The sequence below is a fragment of the Cryptosporidium muris genome, genomic scaffold, assembly GCF_000006515.1.
Source record: "Cryptosporidium muris RN66 scf_1106632354001 genomic scaffold, whole genome shotgun sequence".
Lineage (NCBI taxonomy): Eukaryota > Apicomplexa > Conoidasida > Eucoccidiorida > Cryptosporidiidae > Cryptosporidium > Cryptosporidium muris.
Window position 1 is genome coordinate 52,899 of NW_002196578.1, and position 19,371 is coordinate 72,269.

The window sequence follows — 19,371 nt, forward strand, 5'->3', positions numbered from 1 at the left end:
CAATATCATTTAAGGTATAGATTAATTTTAAGATAATAATTATTAAATATTAAGATATTTATATTTATTAAATAAAAGATATATAACTAAATTGAAATAATCTAATAAATTAATGAATTTTATTATAAACTTTTTCAATTCTTATATTATATATTATTGTTATATATTAATATTAGATTATCATTATAAATAGATTTATTATTTAAATATATCAATATATTGATTAATTACTAAGTTTTAGAGTAATATTATAAATATTAAAATTTTTCCAATTTATACTTTTATCTGAATAAAGAATGATTTTACTATTCAATAATATTATTTAGGCTGTACCCTTCTCAAGATTCCTTTTAATTTCAGTACAATGTTTACCAAAAAACTTCTCAATTATTCGATTATATTCTAAATTCTTAGAATTAATATGATTAATATTTGTTCCTATTATTTCTTTTTGAGATTTTGGTATAATACTTCTACTTTTAGTATAAATCTCAATTAATCTTTTTTTAGCAGAATCATTAGGTTTATGACTGATTCTTAATAACTCAATATCATTATCCTTTGACATAATTAATCTCATTTGCTCATTATATATTTGTTCATTAAAATTAAATTTATCTTGAATATTTGAAGAACCATTTATCTTCTTAATATCTAATATTATAGGTTTATTACTCGATGTTTGATCTATAGTTATATTATTATAATAATTATTATTCCCACAAATATCTGAATATTTCTTATTTAAATATTTAAAATCTTTAAAACGATGATTTATTTTATTATTTTCAAATTTTAAAGATATAATTCTATCATCTCTAACTATTGCTCCAAATTTATCAAGTATATCCTCTCTCTCTCTTTTTAATTCATTTTTATTTAATAGAATAACTTTTCTAATATTAAGGTTTATATCAAATAATTTATTAATTAGTTTACTAGATTGAATTTGATCTGGAATATATTTTTCTGATAATAAAAATGATTTGTATTTGTCAAATTTATTATTAGTACTTATATATCCTTCTTTTGTATTATTTTTTAATAATTTAATATCAGAATAATTTAATTGACCACTATCAGAAATATAAGTTAAACTTTTGGGATAATGTTTAGTATCAACTGGTATTAATTCTACATTTTTAATAATATCCATTCCAAAAATACATTTTCCAATAACAATATATTTATTATTTTCTTCAATTATATTTCCTAATATAATATAAAATGTAAATATATCTTCTTTAATATCTTTTGGTATGACTAACAGGGCCGTAGATATATTTATATTAGATATTTTCTGATATTTTAGATGATCCAATTTCTTATTTAATATAGGTATATAATCTAATTTATTTTTAGCCTTAATTATTTGACCTTTCTTAATATAAAAAAATTGACTACCAGTATGACTCAAATTTTTACCAGTTTTCTCACATTTAATACCATTACATAGTTGACAAAAAAGATCTAAAATATCTGTCTCTACATCACGTGATAATTCAAAAATAACCCTCCCCCCTAGATTACTTTTTTCAATTACAATATCTATATAAATATATCTATTTTCTTCCATTTTAAAGAATATCTTTTAATATAATACTCTTAGTTTGAGTTAATCTTAGCGGTATTATAAAAAAGAAAAAAAAAAAAAAATCTTAATATCTATTACTTATTATTATAAAAAAGAAAGAAAAGTTTTAAATGAAAGAGGATGATTTATTTTTTGCAGTTCCAACAGGTAAGGATATTCAATATATATTTGTAGAATTTGTAATTAATTTTTATAGGAGCAAGAAAAATTCTTAATGTCAAAGATAGTAAAACTAATAGTATTATTCCGAAAGAACGCTATGTTATGCGTTTAAGATCTTGTTTATCATGTCGTATTATTTTAAGTGATCAACAATTTTATGAAAAAGGTTGTCCAAACTGTACTCATTTAGCAATGGAATTTGATAGACATAAAGTTAATTCATGTACAACAACTTCATATAAAGGGTATGTATATTATTATTTTTACTTTGATACATTATCTTTACTAAATAAAATCTTATGAAGGATGATATCTATGCTTAAACCTGAACTTTCATGGGTAGCTAGATATAATCGCATTACAGATGTTACTCCTGGATGTTATGCTGTCTCTGTTAGTGGTGATTTAATGTATGATAATAGAGGTTATGAGGATGAATATTAAATATTTAGAAAGATTTTTTTTTTTATTATCTAAATTTATACAGTAACCGTAGAATATTTAAAGATCTGTTAATTATTGATCTTTTGTTTTTTTATAAGCACAAAAATAATTGCAAAAATCCATATATTTTGATGCAACAAAACAATTTACTCCAGGAATAAATATATATCCACTAGATTTTATTTTTATCATATCAGCATAGAAAGCATACCTATCTAATTCATTTGGTTTTATATATTTTTCCCATGTATGTGTTTTCTAATAAAAAGTAATATTTATAATATATTTGAATTAAATAAATACTAATACTTACCTTTGGAATTATTTGCAAAATATCTTCCATTATTGTGATAGTAAGAAAATAACTTAAAAGTGTTCTATTAATAGTTGTAAAAATAGCTATTCCATTATTTCTAAGTACTTGACCTAATAAATAATATAAATATATATATATAAATATTGAAAATATTTATTTTATTATAAAATAAACTTACCTATAAACTTGACAAATTGTTTAGGTTCTCTTACATGTTCAATAATCTCAGATGCAATAACAATATCAAATGAATTAGGGGCAATTGATGAAATTTCTTCTATATCACCAACATAATAAGAAATTCTATTTGGTATGATTGCACTTTTCAAATATTCTTTTAGATTATTGATATTTTGTAATTCAGTAATATTTAGGTTATTATTATAATAATCTTGTCCATGTTTAAGTGCTATTTTAATTGCAGGGTATGATAAATCTATACCTAATATATCACCACCTAATTTAGCTAATTTTTCAGATAATAATCCACCACCACAACCAATATCCATTATCCTCAAATTATAAAGTGGACCTCTTAGAGAATTATATTTATCTGTAACAACTTCTTTAATAAATTCTACTCTAGAATTATTTAACCAATGTAAACCTTTATATATACCATTTGGATTCCACCATTCACTAGAAAATTTATTAAAGTGATTAATTTCTTTTTCATCAACTGTACTATGTAAATATTTTACATTTTTATTTTTTAAAATATACCCCGTAGTATATTTTTTATAAGAATTATAAATATATAATTTACTATGTAATGATTTACTATTAATATTTTTATAATTAAAGTTAAAGTTATATAATATTTTTTGTATAAACATTTCTAATAGATTTATAGCGGATAAATATTTAATATAAGTACATCATTCCGGGATTTTATTGAACTAAATATGTAATATATTTGTTATTCTATAATAAATAAATACAAAATATAAGGTACAAAATAAATATTTACAAATAAATTTAGTTATTAATATAAAAAAGATCCAATTCTAATTCTAATTCTAAATTATAATTTAGATATGAATTTATTCCCTAATTATCATTTGAAATAATAGTTCGAACATTATGTATACGTTCTACCCATATATCTCTTCCATTAATATCATCACTATAAAGAATTAATGAGGCAGGACTACTACCATGAGTAAAATCTAATGCAAAACATGGTAATATATCATCTTGAACCTTAGGTATTAAATTAAAAACACGTATTTGCCTAATTAATCTTATAGGGATTGTTGCATTTGCTACAGTATCATTTGGATGTTGAGTCCATAATAAATAACCATCTGATCTAAGCATAAAAAAACGTTCTTTCCAAAATTGATCTTTATTATTTGATGATATTTCTTCATCAATATCTTTATATAAAGGATTTATTAAAACTTTAGATGGATTAAGACATATATTTAAAAATCCAAAATGATAAGTTGGTATAGAAACAAGTAAACTTGTTGATCTATGAGGTAAAAGCATAAATTTATTATTATTTATTAAAGCAAGTACTAAAGCATATTGATTTATAGAATTAAATAAACCAATTAAATTATCTTTTTCTTTTGAAATTGGAGGATTTTCACCATATACTGCAATAAGATTTTTTAATGCATTAACACGAGCTGGTGAAAGATTTTTAGTTTTTTCATCAATCTTTTTGTTATTTCTAGATCCAATTATAAAGCTAAACCATGAATTATTATATTCTTCATTATCAGATAATTCATTGTCATTATTTATATTAGTTGCTTGAGAAAGAAGTATATCTGATGGAGTTGTTATTGTTCTATATATAGTAGTAAATTCTTCTAAAAATTCATCTCTTCGTCTAATTTCTAATAATATATCATCCCATCCATCAATTTTTAATAATAATAATACATTTGAAGCTTGTGGTATAGCTAATTCTTCTACATCAATAATAGGTGCTGCTTGTAATAATTTTAATGGTGTATGTTGATAAAGTGCTATTCTTTCAGAAGTTAATACTAATATCTGTCTAAAAATACTTGAACAATCAAGTGGTGGAGGAAAACATGAAGATTCTAAACCACGTGAAGTAAAATTTATTACAATATCACTCCATAATTTATTTTTTTTTTCATATATTGTTAATCCTAATTCTTCAAGTTTTTCAGGATTTTGTTCCATTGCTGCATGATCACTACATTTATAATCATATATATTATTTATTGAATTATTTCCAGTAACAAATCCAAAAACATTCCAACCACTCTTTTCAGTATTATTATCTTCATTTAATTCTTCTTGTGTAGAAAATACACAAAAATCATCTTTACATGTAGATTCTAATTCAATACCATTAAAAATAGTTGTTAAATTAACTTTATTACAATTTGATTCTATACCAATCATATCTAAATCATCACTTTTTAATGTACTATCAAATTTTCTATATGATAATAATGGTGTTTCAGGTAAAGATATATCTTCATCATAATTTGTATTATCTGATGTATTAATAATGTTATGTCTATTTATATCTATATTATTAGAAATATTATCTATATTCTTATCTATTAAAGATAAATTATTCAATACAATTTTTGGTAATTGTCCTGATGAATTTTGTAAAGATATCTCAATAAAATGTTCTATAAGTATTTGTTGAATATCTTTATCTTCTGAAATATGTAAAAGAGTATTTTTACGATTATCAATATTATTAACATCTGCACCATTTTCTAATAATAATGATATTAATAAAATATCACCTTTAGTTACTGCCAACATAAGAGGGGTAAATCCAGACATACTACGCCAATTTACAACATATGAAATTTCTTCTTGATTAATATTAATAAGATAATGTAATATATCTATTTGATTCCTATATACTAATATATGAATACCTGTCCAACCAAAAAGTAAAGGATATTCTAATAATATAAAAATAGTTTCCTTAGTTAATAATTCTAAAATATTTACAATATCCATTTTAATATTACTGGAATTATCTTCAAATATATTTATATCTTTATATTCTTCTATATTATAAATCCCATTATTTATATTTTTTAAAATATTCAAAAATTCTTCAATATTATCATTTAATATATAACAAAATAATCTAATAATTAAATCTTCAATTAATTTCAAATTCTTATTTATTCTCAATTCATTTATATTTAATGAATCTTTATTATTATCATATGAAATAGATTTATCTAATTTTTTATCAACTTTCTGAAAAATACTTTCCATCATTCCTTTTATAAGAAATAATCTAATATTATCATCTCCTTCTATAATATAATTCAAATAACTACATAAGCATTGATATTCACTCTCTATACATTTTAATATAAAATTTCTTTCATCATCTAAACTTGGTGTTGGTGGTAAAGGTTGCAATATTAATACTGATTTATCTTCAATTATTTCTATTATTTTATGGGCTATATCATTATTATTATTTATATTAACATTTTTATTCTTTATTTCTTTAATTTTATTCAAGAAATTATTATAAATTAATTTCTCATCTTTATTAATTAGATTATTATCTTTAATTATTATATCATTAGAAAATTTTGTTAAATTTAAATATTCAAGTATTTTCTCCTTTATTTTTTCTATATCTTCATCTAAAGTATTTTCATCAATAATTATTGCAAGAGTAAATCTTAAAATTTTTAGTAAATCACACTTTATATCTTCTAACTTATTTTGTAAATATTCATCCATTATCTTTAATTTATTAAAATAATCTTCAACTCTATTTATGATCTTATTTGTTTCATTTTTATTTATTTGTAAATTTTTATTATTCATATTGGAAAATTCACTAGGTAAACATTTAAAAATATCACTATCAACTTCATTATTCTTACCCAAAAATTTGCTATTATTATATAAATTATCTAATAGATTATTTATATCCAAGATTTTCTCATTTATTTCAGATAATTCTTTATTTTTTAGTATAATTGTATCTTCCTGTTGAGATATCTGTAATCTTAAATTAGCAATTTCTTGATATAATGATTCATGTTCCGTTAAAACTTCTTCAACTCTTTTTGGTGATGATGAATCTACTTGCAATTTATGTAACATAGTACTCTTATGTTCTAATTCATTTATTCCACTTTGTAATCGTATTATCTCTATTTTATATTGTTCTTCCATGGTTTGATATTTTGCAACTTCATTACTTTCATTTCTTAAACGAATCTTCAAATTTCCAATTTCTTCATTCTTTTGTTTTTCAAGTTCATACATTTCATTTAATGCTTCATCCCTTGATTTTACCAACTTTTCTAATCGTTGTATTTTTTGTTCTAATTGTTTATATTTAGCATTTTCATTATAATTTGTCCTTTCCTCACTATTCGCAGATGATTCCAATATTTCATCAGTTGTATGCATTATAAATATTATTTTATATAGAATTCTATATCCATCTAATTTTTTTTTTTTTCTATTTCTTATAATAAAGAAAATATCTTCTTATTTTAGATTAAAGGGGGAAAAAAAAGACCAATATTGACTTACATAAGGCGGGTATTTGTGTAATCCTATAAAAAATCTTAGGGGGTATTCCTACACACACAATTATAAACTATTAAAATTTAGTAAATACATTTATAAATTTCCTTATAAAAAAAAACATTAAAATATATATAATAACATTTTTTTAGGATATCCAAAGGGGAATAATAGACATATCTTTGATATGTTCATTATAAGTATTATACCAATTCTCATTAGTATTTGGTATAATCTTATTTATTCTTAAATTTATTGATTTATTTATTTGTTCATTATTAATAGTATATGCTAATATATCTGAAGATATTCTTAAAATCCATGCACTTTTTCCGGACCAACTTTCTTGTTTTATACTCATTTTTGAAAAATAAGATGAATAATGATAATATTCATTATTCCCAATAGAATCTGAAATTGAAATAAACATTACTTGATTTAAATTAAGTGAAGGGCAATTAATGATTAATAAATTTCTTTTTGAACCAGGAGATACTGTAGATATTTGTTGTATATTATATGACCAAAATTTTTCAGGTGAAACTAAAGAATATGCAATAGAATAGCTCAAATTATTAATTTCATTAGAATTTATTAATATTCTTGTATTTGAACTTCTTAACTTATGTATATCTTCTTCATAAAGTGAAAATATTATATGTATAAAGGGGATAAATAATAATAATAACCATAATCTACAGGTTATAAAGTATATAGATCTAAATTGAATTAAATAAAATAATTTATTATATTTCATTTATTTACTTAATAATCAATATATATATAAAATAATAAAATTTTTATAACTATACTTTTAATATTTCTAAATATATTATAAAATTTCTCTTTTTTTTTTTTTTTTTTTTTTTTTAAATTTTCTATGTTCTGAACCTCTTTATTTGTAGCTTGTTATATTTGTGTGTTATTTAGAAAAAAAAAATGATGCACACGTGAAAGCCTTATAAATCAGTTTATAGGTATATGTTAAATATATATATTATATATAGTATTTAAATTCTATATTAATAATTAGCTTTAAAAAAAAAATATTTTAATATAGAATTTTATTTATTAAAAAGTTATATATATTTATATAAATTTCACAAATATGAATTATTCAGATCTTTTAGAATCATCTATAAATTCAAGTACTAAGAGAATTATGTTAATGATAAATAATCTAATTTTATCAAGTAATAAAGATTATAGAAATAAATCAATAAATATAAAAGAAGGTATTATTGAAACAAATAACTTAATTAATAATAATACAGAATCACATCTAGATGTATGTCTAATACAATTACTTAATAAAAGAGCAACCAAATTAGAATTAAATATATTGGAATCTATTAAATCTCTTCAACGATATATAAATCAACTAAAGATTATAAGAAAAAGAATAAAGGAACTAAGTAATAACAATTTAGATAATAAAAATATAAACTCAATATCAAAATCAATAAGTAAAAATGAGAATATAACACAAAAAAATACAATAACTCAAACAGGTATAAATAATTTATTATATAAGGAAATAATAAATTTACAAACTGAACCAATAAAATTTTATGAATGGATACTTATACCAGAATTTAATTAATGTCAATTTATTATAATTAAATTCAAGAAACTTTCCACTTTCCCAAAGAAAATATTAAAATCGCAATGTTCTTATTTACACTTTTGACTTATGTTATTAAAAACCGCAAGCGGTGTTAACTAAAATATTAAGAAAAATAAAAAAAAGAAAACAAAGAGTAGATGTCTTGTGACAGCACGTGTCACGTCTTTATTTTATTAAGTCCTAAATTCATTAATTGCTATAATTTTTTTTTTTTTTAAAGATTATTCCTTGTAATCTAAATAAGTATGGTAAGTTATTATGATTTAAATATAATGTATAATATATTATGAGATATATTCTATATAGAAGTATATTGCAATTTAATGATTTTTTATTTTAGGATTCAACACCAAAGCTTGCTAAAGTTGAAAAGATCTTGGGTCGTACAGGTTCTCGTGGTGGTGTTATTCAGGTTCGTGTACAATTTATGTCTGGAGAAGCAGAATTAGCTGGGAGATCACTTATTCGTAATGTAAGAGGACCAGTACGAGAAGGTGACATATTATCTTTATTAGAGACAGAACGAGAAGCTCGTAGATTACGTTAGGACTACATAATAAATTATCTATTTCCTATCATTTATTTTTAATATAATATATTTGTTAGATCTACTTTATATAAAGAAAGGAAGAAAGAAATCTTAAGAATTAGAATTTTCCTTTTTTTCTTTCTTTATATATATGAATCATTAAAATTATTTATAACTGAGAGAATATGTTGCCATTTATCCTTTGATGAATATGTATTAGTTATATTATAATTATTATTTAAGTATCCAATATCTTCATCATATTTACCTGTTCTCTTCATATTAAGGGATATAGATGAACTTTTATTATGAACCAATTTATTTCTAAGATCTCCTAATTCACTTCGAAGCTTATCTATTTCTAATTCACGTAATTTAAGCCTTTGTTTAATAGCGTGATTCTGATTTCTAAGTATTGATATTTCATTCCTAAATCTAGTCATTGTACAACTAGTATATTCTATATCTCTAATTTTCTTCTTATTACCAATCATATTATTCATAACTAATAATTCTGATGTATTTATTAATTTTCTATTTTCTTTATCTTTATATTCACTAGGAGATATATATAAATAAGATGTTAGTATTTTCACTAATGAAGGATTATAAAATCCAAAATTTGAATATTCTGTTGAAGAAATTAAATATTTAAAAGTATTAACAACAAAATTATAAACATTTGGGAAAATATATTGAATATCTTGTTGATATTTATCAAATTCCTCATTATAATTAACATCCTGCTTATTAATATATAAATCATTCATATATCCCATATAAATTTCAAGAATTTCTTGTTGATCTTTTAAATTTTTAAATTCATTATTTAAAAATTTTATGCGAGAATCATAATCTTCTATTTGTTTATATAATTGTTCTTTACTATTTTTTAATTCACTATTTAATTCATTTATTTGAGATTCTAATTTAGTTATATTTGATTTAGCTATTATTAAAGAATCTTCAATATATACTTTATTTTTTTGTTCATTACATAAAGTAATTTGTATTTTAAGCATTTCTGAATTTTGTTCCATATAACAATTTCTTAATTGTTCATATTTCTTAGAAATAACATCTAATAATTTTAATGATTCTTTTTCATTATTAGATATTATTTCAATTTTTTCTAATAATTCTTTATTATATTTAGATAAATCTTCAATTTCACTTTTATATTTCTCATTATATCTTGTTTCATTATTAATATTATTTAATAAATCATCTTTGTATTTACAATAATAATTAATTTCATCTATTAATTTTTTATTATTATTAGATAAATTTTCAGAATCTTTTGATAATCTCTTATTATATTCTGTTAATTTATTTATTTTATCTAATAAATTATTATTTTCTATTAATATATTATCTATCCTCTTAATATATTCCTTATTCTCAATTGTTAAATTCTCATTTAATTTTAATAATTCTTTATTTCTAATGTTAAAAACTTCAATTTTATTTATAAATTCATTATTTGTTTTAGAAAGTCTTTCATTTTCAATTAATAAATCTTTTTCTTGTTTAGATAATCTTTCAATTTCATTTAAAAGTAAATTATTCCTTTTAGTTAAATTTTCAATTTTATTAAGAAATTCATCATTAATAATAAATAATTTTCTTGACTCATCCATATCTAATTTATCTATATTAATATGTAAAGGATTTAATGATTCAATAGATAATTCAACTTTTTCCATTTTATTCAATTCATCTTTAATTGTTATATTTACATTTACAATTTTTTCTAAATACCTTTTGTTATATTCAATACTTGAAATATTATGTATATTTGTAACTAATTCCTTAGTTAGGTAATTAGGATTATATTTCCTTTCAAATTCATCAATTTTAATATCTTGTTCTGTTTTAAAATAATTATTATGTATATCATTTTCAATTTTTATCTGTCTCTCTTCTTCTAAAAAATTCATATGTAGTATTTGAGATCTTAAAGATGCTATTTCATCTAAATATATCTTAATTTCTTCACGATGTACACTTTTTATAATATCAGTAACCTTTAATATATCAGATGTCTTTGATTTACGAAATTCATTTTCATTTGAATTAGAACTTCTAGATATATCATTATATTCAATAGGTGTTTCAATATCAAATTCTTCATGAAAAAGATTTGTTCTACGTAATATTGATGATAAACTATAATGTGGTTTTCTATCTGAAGAAACTACTTGACCTATTTCAGACCATATTAACTTATTAGAATTAGTAGATAAATCTAGATCTTCAGATTTATTTGTTACATTTAAATAATTTGAATTAGATCCAATTTCTAATTCAATATTTTCAGAATATTTTATTTTATTATCTGTAGATTCTAATATATGCATCTTCAGTATATTATTTAGTTTCAATATTTCCCAAAGCTTTTTAATATCATTTCTTTTATTAACTTTTTTTTCTATTTTTATATAAAATATTTCTAATTTAGATTAATATACTTGCTATTAAATCCTTCTTAATAATAAATTAATTATTATTTCCCAATTACCACAGTAATTATACAGCGCATTAATAAAAATTTTATTAGAACCGCAATGAAAATATCTAAATTTGTCTTATTTAGATTAATATTTATTGTATATTTTAGTAAGTCTAATTTTAAAATTCCTTAATATAATCATTTATATTTTTATTTCAGTATTATTATTGTACTTTTAAAGTAAAATATAGATCTAATTATAAAGTAATCCTAATATGTAACAAATATATCCTAATATTTAACAATATTACTAAATATTCTAATTTGTTTTAAATATAATTATCAAATTAATATCTCCCCTTATTTTATAATGTTAATACATGCTACAATTTTTTGCACCCACTATAATGGGTACCAAATGTTACACATGAAACTCGCGCCTAATCGAGACAATTTTATCTAATTTCTATTTTATATTTATTAGAGATAGGTATTTAAGGAACTTATAAACCTACATTTTATATATTATTACAATAATACTATTAGGGATAATCTAGTTTATTAAAAATAACAAGATATTACCTAAATTAGTGATCCTATTTGTAAATACAGAAAATGAAAGTAGTATTCTTCTAATATTTAACTATATATTACTTCCTAATATGTTCATATTTAGGATAATATAGCTTAATATTATTATATTCAAGATGTAACTTGGAAAACTCCAATAATAATGATCTCTTATAATGTAATATTAGATATATTAATAATATAATTAAAATTATAAATAATAATCCTTTTTTTCTGTATCTTAAGAAACATTTTAGCTTAGATACACACTCCCTTTATTCTTATTGTTTGAAATATTCAACTCTAATTAATGTAATTTCGATAATATAAAGTCACTCTATATTTACTCTAATAAAGTATGAACTTGTCTCTCCAGTTAGCCCCCCTTTCCCCTCTTTATCCCTAAAACGCAAGTGGGTGGATATTTTAAGGAAAAGGTGATATTATTAGTATTAAGACTCGGAACATTGTTATAAAACTTACTTTAAATTAAGAAATTAGACAATTTTATAAGGTAATATATAACCAAATAGTATTTAGGATGGAGTTCCATGTATACTTATTTATCTTCTCAATATTAGCTTTAGCATTATCCACTTTCAACTATGGAGTTTTACATATGAAAATTTATCATGTATCGTTTTTGATGGCTACCCCAAATGAAGGTGAAAATTTGCAAGACCCAAATCTCAAGTCCAGTATTAATAAAGTGATTGGTGGAAATAGAGAAGACAATGAAAGAGATGATGGAGAAGATAGTGGAAGAGATAGTGAAAGAAGTGATGAAGAAGATGATAAAGGAAATAGTAAAGAAGATGATAGAGGAAATGATGGAGATGGTGAAGATGAAGAAAGATGTACTTCCTTAGATAATGGTAATATTAGTCTTATCTCAGGTAGTACTGTTAGATCACAAAGTGATTCAAGTAGTGATGAACAATTTCGTAATAAGTTACTTAGTATGAATTCCTTATTAGATGTAAGAATAATTTGTATGCAAATACTTAGTAGTTTAAATTCTTGGGAAAGAAAAAAAGAAGAAAAGTCGTCTATTCTCAAACAGACATATAAGATATTATTTAGAACTGAGAAATATCTTGAATCTTCAGGTGTCGGAAATACTGAAGTACACAATGAAAATGAAAGTAAGGTGGAAAGTAGCGAAGTGAATAAGTTACATGTGAGACATCAAAGAATCCTAGATAAAGTTGAGAGTCTGCAACAGCGATTAGAATATATTCAATCAAAAGTAGATAGAAAATTAGCGGAATTATTGATATGTGAAGAGGTGGCTTTATTATTTGAAGAGGAAGAATTCAAAAGGAAACAAGCTTCTATGGAAGCATCAAGTTTATTGCAAAGTATTTTCTCAAGTATGACTCTTGAAGAAAAAGAGAGAGCGGAAGCTAATAGAGAACTAACAAGGCAAAGATTCTTTAATGAAGTAAAATAGATATCTTAAGTGCCAAATTTACATAATGGATTATTACCATTAATTGATCGAATGTATCTTATAAAGTATTTATGTATTGATTACTATTTTGAATGTCATTTTAAAGTAATGGTAATATTATTAGAATTGATATTCACGAAATTTATAAGGGGACCTATATAAGACATTTAGACAAGGATAAAGGGAAGATGTCTATTTATGTATAATAGTTTTTATAACTAATAAGAGAAATAATAAATATTTGATAAAATGAAGATTAATATTTAATTATTCTTAAGTCATTTATTGGAATTTTCTATTTAAGATATTACTAGGTATAATATCAACTTTTTTATTTTTTTTCTATTGGTGAATTATATATACTAAATATTTTTTGGTAATATGTGATGATGATTTATATTCTCAAGTTTCATAAATATTAATCTTAATAAGGAATTGGAGAAAATATTCTGGAATACATGTTATTAATAATAAGTGATTGTTTATAATGATGGGATAATTATTTTGGTCATAAATTATGATATATTATCACTAATACTTAAATTTTTTTTTTTTTATAATTAGTATCAGTATGAATACTAGATAAATTTGATTTCAAATAGTTTATGGTTAATGATTAATGGTTAATTGTTTATAGTTATATCTATTTTCGTTTGTAATTAATGAAATATTAACTATCAATTTTTAGATGTTTAGAAGTCTTATTTTGAAATAAGACATTATTTTATTATTGTTCTTATTAGAATAAGATTAACAAGGTAGATATTAATAAGGTAAATTATTAATTTTCTTTTCTAATTTATTTCGGGAATTTTATAAAATGTACTAAGCAGTAATAATGAATTAAATATTCATTAATAAAAGAGGAACTTATTTAATATAGAGATATATTTTATTTAAAGATCTCAAATATAATTTATTGACCCTTAATAATTATTAAATATAATGTGCAAATTGTTAAAATATAATTGATTTTATATATTATTGAATAGCTTAATGAATAAAATTATAAATATTAAGAAAATATATTGAGTATGATTAATTTATCTATATTTGTATTATATTTCTTAATTGTAAATTATTTTATCAATATAAGTATATATATATAATATTATTACTTTTAATATTCTTTATATATTGGGATTATATTTGATAATAAACTAATATTAAATATTTTACAATCCAATTTTTTTTTTTTTTTTTTTTATAGAATTCTATTTAATAAAAATAATAGATGTTTTAAAAATATTAAGCTGGATTTTGAGTTATAGAAATTTGAATTATTTAAGAGTTTAAATTCATACATTTATATTATCAAGAATATAAAGAGTATATATAATTTATTATTTATTTAATATTAAATATTAATATTAATAAATAATATTAAGGATTTAGATTCTGAATAATTAGAGGAAATAATAAATTCTTTATATTTATAAAAATATATTTAATTAAAGAAGTATAATATTGAAAACAAATCTTCTCTTTAAATTATATTGGAAATAATAAAATAAGGAATTAATATTTCATGTTAAATTTGGATATATTACTAGAATATTCACATTTATGTTAAATATGAAGTTATGATTGGCTATTAATTTCATTATAAAGATCATTTTTAAGTTTTATAGTTGTACAATAATTAATTGTAATTTCACACATATTTAATAATTTTATTATGGCATCCTAAATAAAAGGTATCAAATAAAATAGAAAGTTTATAATTGAGGAAATATAATTTAATAAAACTTACTTGTAGATAAGAATAAAAAAATTTTATAAATTTACTTGATTGATCAGGACACCAGAATACAAGCCAATTTGAATTTTCAAATTTATATAAATAAAAAGCTGTTGTTGTTAAAGCTGATGTTAAATCTTTGTGTTTATTAATATATACTGGATATATCTCAACAAATGATGGTGGTTGTAAAATCTAAATCAATTATTTTAAAAAGAAATGAATATATTTTTAATTAATAAACTTGGTTAAAATAAATTAAAAAAAAAGTTTAACTTACAATTCTTAAACAATTTACATCATCATTTAATAAGGATTTAATAGATGTATAAGCATTTGAGGAAAATGTCAAAGTATTTAATTTCAGAATACATTTTTCAAAATTTTCTTTATAGCTTTCATTTTGAGATAAACTGATTGATTCAAAATTATTTATTGGTTCAAATTTTTAATTTTTTTTCGATAATCTTAAGATAATCAATTTCATCCTATAATATTTAATATTTAAATTAATTAAGAAAAAAAAAAGAAAAGAAAGAAACATACAATTGAATTAATGGTAAATTCATCAACTGAAAATGTACCAATAAGTAAACTAAGAATACTTTCTGATGCTTCTTTTATAGTAATGATTTGAATTCTGGAACTATTCTTTGGTATATATTTTAATAGTATACTGATTAATATTGGTAGTAATAAAAATAAAGAAATAATATATTGAATTAAAATAAACTTGTAATAAGTATATAATATTTAATAAAAATAAATAAGAGTTTATTACTCTTTTTATACTTACCATGTATTTTTATTCATAGAATTATTTACCAACATAAATAATAGTGGACTGTTTACTTGATTACAAATTTCATTATTTTTAATAAAAGTGAACATTGATATAGTTAATAATATTGGAGATTTAAGAAGCTTCTGGAAATTTTGTGTGGAGTCTTTAAAACTATTTGGACTGATTTTACTATTTATAATACATTCTGGTATAAAAAAGTTTTTTAATAAGCTTGTATCAGATTCATATTGTTTAATATCAATAGAGATTATAAATGGAAATTTTGTTATATATTTGCCATTACAAATATTAAATAATTCACTGCTTAAAAGACAGTTACCTATCAAAACAAATTCATTCATTTTGAATCTAAAAAATATAATAATCTAAAATCAAAAAATAAAATTAACGCTATATATTTAGCGCCTAATATTCCTAATTAATATTTTGTTTAATCAGTAGAGTATATCTAAGTTACATTCCATCAATATGCCTAAAAAGGCGGTTTTTAATCTCAGTTATTAAAGGATAATGGTTATTAAAACAGTTTGTGAGGCATTGTTCAACCTCTTTTTCAGCATCTAGTTGTTTTTTTTGATTCTAAAAAAAAATTAGTAATTCAGTTGATATTCATTTTAATATTATCAGATAAAAAAAACTAACTTTAAGAAGATCTTCTAGACGATGATAACAAGATTTTTGGCATGCATTAACACTCTCATTTAATGTTCCCATTTCATTATTAATCTTATTTTCAAGTGATTCTGGTATTTTTTGGCAATTCTAAAAAAAAAAAAGAGAAATTAAGATGTTTTATAGTATTATTAAAATAATATATACATAATTGAACATACTTGAATACACTTTTGAATCGACTCTATTGATATATTTGAATAATCTTTAATCTTTTCTTTATCTTCTATACATGAAGCACAACAATTAAAGGCTTTTTTTTGAATATTGAGAGATTTAACGGCAATCTGGAATATAACAATAATACCTTTTATTTATATTAAGAGTTTATAAAAAAAAATAGAACTTACATCGTTGAACATCCTTTCAACTTCTCCCTTAAATCTATTGAATTCAGATTCAATTTTATAAACGGAATTTGAAAGAGAAGGATCCATTAATATTATCTAATATATAAGAGAATAATATAAGAAAATAACTTTAATAGAACCGCTCTTTAAATTAGTACAATTTAACAATTTTCAAGATAAAGTTTGGTTATCTTTTATTTATATTTCAATAAAAGTAAAATTCACTGTAAAATAATAAAATAAATGACAATTATATAGGAGATTTTTTTTTTTTCTTAAGTGTCTAGTATCTTTATTTTTAATGAATGTTTGTAATATAAATATTAAGATAATTATTTGACTAAGTAATTATAAATCTAAAACTTAAATTAATTCTAGGTATTTAGATATTTATAATCTATTTTGTTTTCTCAACTAGTATTTAATCATAGCTAATTCTATAATTACAATGGTATATCGGCGGTAAAATGTGTTATATTATTAGCGCCAAAATTTTTGTATCAATATAATATTTAAGAAATTGTATAAATTTTGATTTCTAAGGAATATGGGAGGATGCAGATTTCTTCATATAGAGTAAAAAAAAAGAGAAACAATGAATATAATATTAATTCTAGTACTTCTGAAACAGAAAATCTAACTATTGAAAATTTAGATGAATATGAAAATGGGACTCAATATGAATCAAGGAATTTCATGGTACCTATACAAAAATACAGAGATAAATCACAAATTGGAGTAACTACACTTTCAAGACAAATTTGGTGTGAAAAAAGTTTGGAATTATCATTAGAATATGATGTCATAGCATCAAGTAAAGCTATTGATGAAGGCGTGAGGCATCATGAAATATTAGAGTTACAAGACCATGATATTATTGATGTTATTGTTGAAACAAGTATTGAAAAACTTGGATTAGAACTATTAAGTATAGCTAATTTGTTAGAAGCTTTATATGAACGTGGATATGTAAGAGAATTACCAATAATTGGATTTCATAAAGATATTATGTTGCGTGGTATTATTGACTCATTAAAATTAATACATAATAATAATCTTGAAATGTTAGATTCTTTAAATTTTAATAATTATAATAGTAAAATGATTCAAAAATATGAGGTTTTAATTACAGATACTAAGACACGTAGAAAGCCTTCAACTCCTAGTATACCTCAACAAAAGACAACAGTATTTCAATTAGGATTATATAAATTATTGTTAAATCGTATGAGATTAGCTGGTTTAGAGTGGAAAAATAAACATAGTTGTAATATAAATTTTAGTGAATCTTATGATTTAAATGAATGTTGTGAAGGTTGCAAATTTTTATATAAATTATTTGAATTTAATAAGGTAGATTATATGATACAATTTAATGAGATAAATAAATTAGAGATATCTAGAAATAAAGAAAATAAATATGAAGATAGTCAGAATAAAAATATAATTGGAGATTATCAGGATAAAAATATAATTGGAGATTATCAGGATAAAAATATAATTGAAGATAATCAGGATAAAAATATAATTGAAGATAATCAGGATAAAAATATAATTGAAGATAATCAGGATAAAAATATAATTGAAGATAATCAGGATAAAAATATAATTGAAGATAATCAGGATAAAAGTACTATATTAATATCTGAGATTTTATCTAATTTTCAAAATCTATTACATATTGGATTTAAATTAATGAATTTATTAGCTATAATGCCACCTATACATAATAATATGAAGGTTGAATATGATTGTGAGGGTTGTACATTTGCTACAAAGTGGCATACTTGTGAAGAATTAACAATAATGACTGAAGTTGACTATCTTTTAGGATGGTGGTTAGGATTAAGAGATTCGGAACCAGTATTAAATTCAGAGATGTGGAAATGTAAATATTGTAATGTGTTAGAATATTGTAACTTTAGTCCCTTACCTAAAGAAGTTATTCAAGAATATATTGTACAAGGTAAACAGACAGAACTTGATAATTTATTATTAAAAGATTTAGAAAATGCAGAATTTTTTTGAATAATATTTTGATATTTAGATTATTTATATTAAAAAAAAGTAAAGATGTTAGAGAAGAATTAATGTGAATCTATTAATAGGTACTGGTATCTAAAAAATTATAG

General features: G+C 21.1%; 11 protein-coding genes across 11 annotated transcripts, besides 58 other annotated features; 5 read left to right on the plus strand and 6 right to left on the minus strand.

The window, feature by feature from the left end:
• Window positions 1-129: part of a sequence feature (AT_rich) that runs on past the window's edge.
• Window positions 130-137: 8 nt separating this feature from the next.
• Window positions 138-203: a microsatellite.
• Window positions 204-243: 40 nt separating this feature from the next.
• Window positions 244-268: a sequence feature (AT_rich).
• Window positions 269-322: 54 nt separating this feature from the next.
• Window positions 323-1,576, minus strand: CMU_005230 (uncharacterized protein; the record flags this gene model as incomplete). Its single annotated transcript, XM_002141913.1, has 1 exon — window positions 323-1,576. One exon carries the CDS (start codon window positions 1,574-1,576, stop codon window positions 323-325), a length of 1,254 nt encoding a protein of 417 aa, XP_002141949.1.
• Window positions 694-718: a sequence feature (AT_rich).
• Window positions 733-809: a sequence feature (AT_rich).
• Window positions 862-933: a sequence feature (AT_rich).
• Window positions 1,033-1,071: a sequence feature (AT_rich).
• Window positions 1,181-1,239: a sequence feature (AT_rich).
• A 52-nt stretch (window positions 1,577-1,628) lies between the features above and the next one.
• Window positions 1,629-1,688: a sequence feature (AT_rich).
• A 16-nt stretch (window positions 1,689-1,704) lies between these two features.
• On the plus strand, window positions 1,705-2,200 carry CMU_005240 (transcription elongation factor SPT4, putative; the record flags this gene model as incomplete). Its single annotated transcript, XM_002141914.1, has 3 exons — window positions 1,705-1,741; window positions 1,791-2,001; window positions 2,062-2,200. The coding sequence occupies 3 exons, from the start codon at window positions 1,705-1,707 to the stop codon at window positions 2,198-2,200; spliced, it is 387 nt and encodes a 128-aa protein (XP_002141950.1).
• Window positions 2,193-2,240: a sequence feature (AT_rich).
• Window positions 2,241-2,272: 32 nt separating this feature from the next.
• CMU_005250 (ubiquinone biosynthesis o-methyltransferase family protein) lies at window positions 2,273-3,352 on the minus strand (the record flags this gene model as incomplete). Its single annotated transcript, XM_002141915.1, has 3 exons — window positions 2,273-2,458; window positions 2,514-2,626; window positions 2,695-3,352. The coding sequence occupies 3 exons, from the start codon at window positions 3,350-3,352 to the stop codon at window positions 2,273-2,275; spliced, it is 957 nt and encodes a 318-aa protein (XP_002141951.1).
• Window positions 2,460-2,502: a sequence feature (AT_rich).
• Window positions 2,628-2,689: a sequence feature (AT_rich).
• Window positions 3,206-3,238: a sequence feature (AT_rich).
• Window positions 3,247-3,342: a sequence feature (AT_rich).
• A 64-nt stretch (window positions 3,353-3,416) lies between the features above and the next one.
• Window positions 3,417-3,514: a sequence feature (AT_rich).
• Window positions 3,515-3,566: 52 nt separating this feature from the next.
• On the minus strand, window positions 3,567-6,920 carry CMU_005260 (uncharacterized protein; the record flags this gene model as incomplete). The annotated part of the gene is made up of 1 exon (XM_002141916.1): window positions 3,567-6,920. The coding sequence occupies one exon, from the start codon at window positions 6,918-6,920 to the stop codon at window positions 3,567-3,569; it is 3,354 nt and encodes a 1,117-aa protein (XP_002141952.1).
• Window positions 4,009-4,032: a sequence feature (AT_rich).
• Window positions 4,700-4,734: a sequence feature (AT_rich).
• Window positions 5,514-5,731: a sequence feature (AT_rich).
• Window positions 5,929-6,078: a microsatellite.
• Window positions 6,294-6,323: a sequence feature (AT_rich).
• Window positions 6,398-6,433: a sequence feature (AT_rich).
• Window positions 6,919-6,997: a sequence feature (AT_rich).
• Window positions 6,998-7,104: 107 nt separating this feature from the next.
• Window positions 7,105-7,191: a sequence feature (AT_rich).
• CMU_005270 (uncharacterized protein) lies at window positions 7,189-7,797 on the minus strand (the record flags this gene model as incomplete). Its single annotated transcript, XM_002141917.1, has 1 exon — window positions 7,189-7,797. The coding sequence occupies one exon, from the start codon at window positions 7,795-7,797 to the stop codon at window positions 7,189-7,191; it is 609 nt and encodes a 202-aa protein (XP_002141953.1).
• Window positions 7,277-7,317: a microsatellite.
• Window positions 7,768-7,880: a sequence feature (AT_rich).
• Window positions 7,881-7,911: a microsatellite.
• Window positions 7,912-8,024: 113 nt separating this feature from the next.
• Window positions 8,025-8,141: a sequence feature (AT_rich).
• Window positions 8,142-8,148: 7 nt separating this feature from the next.
• Window positions 8,149-8,643, plus strand: CMU_005280 (uncharacterized protein; the record flags this gene model as incomplete). The annotated part of the gene is made up of 1 exon (XM_002141918.1): window positions 8,149-8,643. One exon carries the CDS (start codon window positions 8,149-8,151, stop codon window positions 8,641-8,643), a length of 495 nt encoding a protein of 164 aa, XP_002141954.1.
• Window positions 8,431-8,606: a microsatellite.
• Window positions 8,644-8,804: 161 nt separating the features above from the next.
• On the plus strand, window positions 8,805-9,214 carry CMU_005290 (40S ribosomal protein S28, putative; the record flags this gene model as incomplete). Its single annotated transcript, XM_002141919.1, has 4 exons — window positions 8,805-8,828; window positions 8,888-8,915; window positions 8,959-8,975; window positions 9,008-9,214. 4 exons carry the CDS (start codon window positions 8,805-8,807, stop codon window positions 9,212-9,214), a joined length of 276 nt encoding a protein of 91 aa, XP_002141955.1.
• Window positions 8,865-8,886: a sequence feature (AT_rich).
• Window positions 8,921-8,955: a sequence feature (AT_rich).
• Window positions 9,215-9,244: 30 nt separating the features above from the next.
• Window positions 9,245-9,268: a sequence feature (AT_rich).
• Window positions 9,269-9,339: 71 nt separating this feature from the next.
• Window positions 9,340-11,556, minus strand: CMU_005300 (uncharacterized protein; the record flags this gene model as incomplete). The annotated part of the gene is made up of 1 exon (XM_002141920.1): window positions 9,340-11,556. The coding sequence occupies one exon, from the start codon at window positions 11,554-11,556 to the stop codon at window positions 9,340-9,342; it is 2,217 nt and encodes a 738-aa protein (XP_002141956.1).
• Window positions 9,417-9,438: a sequence feature (AT_rich).
• Window positions 10,003-10,038: a sequence feature (AT_rich).
• Window positions 10,298-10,476: a sequence feature (T-rich).
• Window positions 10,521-10,571: a sequence feature (AT_rich).
• Window positions 10,615-10,681: a sequence feature (AT_rich).
• Window positions 10,773-10,822: a sequence feature (AT_rich).
• Window positions 11,557-11,593: 37 nt separating the features above from the next.
• Window positions 11,594-11,666: a sequence feature (AT_rich).
• An 18-nt stretch (window positions 11,667-11,684) lies between these two features.
• Window positions 11,685-11,708: a sequence feature (AT_rich).
• A 76-nt stretch (window positions 11,709-11,784) lies between these two features.
• Window positions 11,785-12,002: a sequence feature (AT_rich).
• A 387-nt stretch (window positions 12,003-12,389) lies between these two features.
• Window positions 12,390-12,443: a sequence feature (AT_rich).
• Window positions 12,444-12,759: 316 nt separating this feature from the next.
• CMU_005310 (uncharacterized protein) lies at window positions 12,760-13,671 on the plus strand (the record flags this gene model as incomplete). The annotated part of the gene is made up of 1 exon (XM_002141921.1): window positions 12,760-13,671. One exon carries the CDS (start codon window positions 12,760-12,762, stop codon window positions 13,669-13,671), a length of 912 nt encoding a protein of 303 aa, XP_002141957.1.
• Window positions 12,945-13,071: a sequence feature (GA-rich).
• Window positions 13,672-13,899: 228 nt separating the features above from the next.
• Window positions 13,900-13,943: a sequence feature (AT_rich).
• Window positions 13,944-14,209: 266 nt separating this feature from the next.
• Window positions 14,210-14,234: a sequence feature (AT_rich).
• A 363-nt stretch (window positions 14,235-14,597) lies between these two features.
• Window positions 14,598-14,849: a sequence feature (AT_rich).
• Window positions 14,850-14,857: 8 nt separating this feature from the next.
• Window positions 14,858-14,877: a microsatellite.
• A 9-nt stretch (window positions 14,878-14,886) lies between these two features.
• Window positions 14,887-14,923: a sequence feature (AT_rich).
• Window positions 14,924-15,001: 78 nt separating this feature from the next.
• Window positions 15,002-15,127: a sequence feature (AT_rich).
• A 308-nt stretch (window positions 15,128-15,435) lies between these two features.
• Window positions 15,436-15,458: a sequence feature (AT_rich).
• Window positions 15,459-15,614: 156 nt separating this feature from the next.
• Window positions 15,615-15,681: a sequence feature (AT_rich).
• A 220-nt stretch (window positions 15,682-15,901) lies between these two features.
• Window positions 15,902-15,940: a sequence feature (AT_rich).
• A 165-nt stretch (window positions 15,941-16,105) lies between these two features.
• Window positions 16,106-16,182: a sequence feature (AT_rich).
• Window positions 16,183-16,204: 22 nt separating this feature from the next.
• On the minus strand, window positions 16,205-17,326 carry CMU_005320 (uncharacterized protein; the record flags this gene model as incomplete). Its single annotated transcript, XM_002141922.1, has 4 exons — window positions 16,205-16,582; window positions 16,860-16,979; window positions 17,051-17,176; window positions 17,240-17,326. The coding sequence occupies 4 exons, from the start codon at window positions 17,324-17,326 to the stop codon at window positions 16,205-16,207; spliced, it is 711 nt and encodes a 236-aa protein (XP_002141958.1).
• Window positions 16,567-16,605: a sequence feature (AT_rich).
• Window positions 17,008-17,035: a sequence feature (AT_rich).
• A 468-nt stretch (window positions 17,327-17,794) lies between the features above and the next one.
• On the plus strand, window positions 17,795-19,267 carry CMU_005330 (uncharacterized protein; the record flags this gene model as incomplete). Its single annotated transcript, XM_002141923.1, has 1 exon — window positions 17,795-19,267. The coding sequence occupies one exon, from the start codon at window positions 17,795-17,797 to the stop codon at window positions 19,265-19,267; it is 1,473 nt and encodes a 490-aa protein (XP_002141959.1).
• Window positions 18,313-18,335: a sequence feature (AT_rich).
• Window positions 18,560-18,591: a sequence feature (AT_rich).
• Window positions 18,651-18,848: a sequence feature (A-rich).
• Window positions 19,257-19,306: a sequence feature (AT_rich).
• Window positions 19,307-19,371: the final 65 nt, after the last annotated feature.